Source organism: Procambarus clarkii, chromosome 24 (assembly GCF_040958095.1).
Source record: "Procambarus clarkii isolate CNS0578487 chromosome 24, FALCON_Pclarkii_2.0, whole genome shotgun sequence".
Classification (NCBI taxonomy): Eukaryota; Metazoa; Arthropoda; class Malacostraca; order Decapoda; family Cambaridae; genus Procambarus; species Procambarus clarkii.
In genome coordinates, this window is record NC_091173.1 from 6,666,256 (window position 1) to 6,668,799 (window position 2,544).

The 2,544-nt window shown below is 54.0% G+C and overlaps 1 protein-coding gene across 1 annotated transcript in view; it reads right to left on the reverse strand.

Annotated features, from left to right (window-relative positions):
• LOC123750612 (serine/arginine repetitive matrix protein 1-like) overlaps nt 1–1,199 on the reverse strand; it is a 1,779-nt gene extending 580 nt beyond the window's left edge. Inside the window, exon 1 of the mRNA XM_045732714.2 lies at nt 1–1,199. This exon is cut by the window's left edge and continues 580 nt beyond it. Coding sequence (XP_045588670.2) covers nt 1–1,199 — 1,199 coding nt within the window.
• Between the last annotated feature and the right edge of the window lie 1,345 nt (nt 1,200–2,544).

Below are 2,544 nucleotides of genomic sequence, written 5' to 3' on the forward strand. Positions count from 1 at the left end.
GTGACTCTCCTGGCCGGTACTGGCGACTCTCCTGGCCGGTTTTGGCGACTCTCCTGGCCGGTTTTGGCGACTCTCCTGGCCGGTACTGGCGACTCTCCTGGCCGGTTTTGGCGACTCTCCTGGCCGGTACTGGCGACTCTCCTGGCCGGTTTTGGCGACTCTCCTGGCCGGTACTGGCGACTCTCCTGGCCGGTTTTGGCGACTCTCCTGGCCGGTACTGGCGACTCTCCTGGCCGGTTTTGGCGACTCTCCTGGCCGGTTTTGGCGACTCTCCTGGCCGGTACTGGCGACTCTCCTGGCCGGTACTGGCGACTCTCCTGGCCGGTTTTGGCGACTCTCCTGCCCGGTACTGGCGACTCTCCTGGCCGGTTTTGGCGACTCTCCTGGCCGGTACTGGCGACTCTCCTGGCCGGTACTGGTGACTCTCCTGGCCGGTACTGGTGACTCTCCTGGCCGGTACTGGTGACTCTCCTGGCCTGTTTTGGCGACTCTCCTGGCCGGTTTTGGCGACTCTCCTGGCCGGTTTTGGCGACTCTCCTGGCCGGTTTTGGCGACTCTCCTGGCCGGTTTTGGCGACTCTCCTGGCCGGTACTGGCGACTCTCATGGCCGGTTTTGGCGACTCTCCTGGCCGGTACTGGCGACTCTCCTGGCCGGTACTGGCGACTCTCCTGGCCGGTACTGGCGACTCTCCTGGCCGGTACTGGCGACTCTCCTGGCCGGTACTGGCGACTCTCCTGGCCGGTACTGGCGACTCTCCTGGCCGGTACTGGTGACTCTCCTGGCCGGTACTGGCGACTCTCCTGGCCGGTACTGGCGACTCTCCTGGCCGGTTTTGGCGACTCTCTTGGCCGGTTTTGGCGACTCTCCTGGCCGGTTTTGGCGACTCTCCTGGCCGGTACTGGTGACTCTCCTGGCCGGTTTTGGCGACTCTCCTGGCCGGTTTTGGCGACTCTCCTGGCCGGTTTTGGCGACTCTCCTGGCCGGTTTTGGCGACTCTCCTGGCCGGTACTGGCGACTCTCCTGGCCGGTTTTGGCGACTCTCCTGGCCGGTACTGGCGACTCTCCTGGCCGGTACTGGCGACTCTCCTGGCCGGTACTGGTGACTCTCCTGGCCGGTACTGGCGACTCTCCTGGCCGGTTTTGGCGACACTCCTGGTCGGTTTTGGCGACTCTCCTGGCCGGTTTTGGTGACTCTCATGGCCGGTTTTGGTGACTCTCCTGGCCGGTTTTGGTGACTCTCCTGGCCGGTTTTGGTGACTCTCCTGGCCGGTTTTGGTGACTCTCCTGGCCTGTTTTGGTGACTCTCCTGGCCTGTTTTGGTGACTCTCCTGGCCTGTTTTGGTGACTCTCCTGGCCGGTTTTGGCGACTCTCCTGGCCGGTTTTGGCGACTCTCCTGGCCGGTACTGGCGACTCTCCTGGCCGGTACTGGTGACTCTCCTGGCCGGTACTGGCGACTCTCCTGGCCGGTACTGGCGACTCTCCTGGCCGGTACTGGCGACTCTCCTGGCCGGTACTGGCGACTCTCCTGGCCGGTTTTGGCGACTCTCCTGGCCGGTTTTGGCGACTCTCCTGGCCGGTTTTGGTGACTCTCCTGGCCGGTTTTGGTGACTCTCCTGGCCGGTTTTGGCGACTCTCCTGGCCGGTTTTGGTGACTCTCCTGGCCGGTTTTGGTGACTCCTTGCCCGTTTTGGTGATTCTCCTGGCCGGTTTTGGCGACTCTCCTGGCCGGTTTTGGCGACTCTTCTAACCGGTTTTGGTGACTCTACTGACCGGTTTTGGCGACTCTCCTGGCCGGTTTTGGTGACTCTCCTGGCCGGTTTTAGAGACCCCTGACCGGTTTCAGTGATTCCGGCAGTTTCCGCCACCACTTCCATTTCTTGGATTACTTTCGTAATGAGAGGAGTGAGAGTGAGAGTAAACTGGTGTGACACAGGATGCGAGTGAACACAGCCCCGCCGGCACCAGTCGTGTGGCACGGGGGTAAAACACGGGTTCTGTGAACGTGAAACACGCTGAACTTCACACGGGGGATTGCCTGAATAATTTTGCAGTTATGGTAAACTCTGAATGAATTTTATCCTTAAAATCTGGCAGTGTCTGTGTGTGTGTGTGCTCGCGCGCGCGCGCATGTAACATCTTTTATACATGAAAATCTGTGCAGAAAACAGAACAATTCTCTTACACAAAATTGTTAAGTGAACTGTGCGGAATTTTTTTTTACAGAACTTTGGAATATGCTTTTGTAATTAACTTTGTGGTGCATTATATATATATGTATATATATATATGTATATATATATATATATATATATATATATATATATATATATATATATATATATATATATATATATATATTAGTATATTTTGGTAGCAGTCTTTCTTGTAGGCATATATTATTATATATGACCAAAAATTATATATATATATATATATAATATATATATATATATAAATATATAAATATATATATATATATATATATATATATATATATATATATATATATATATATACATATATAATATTGTGTTTATAATAA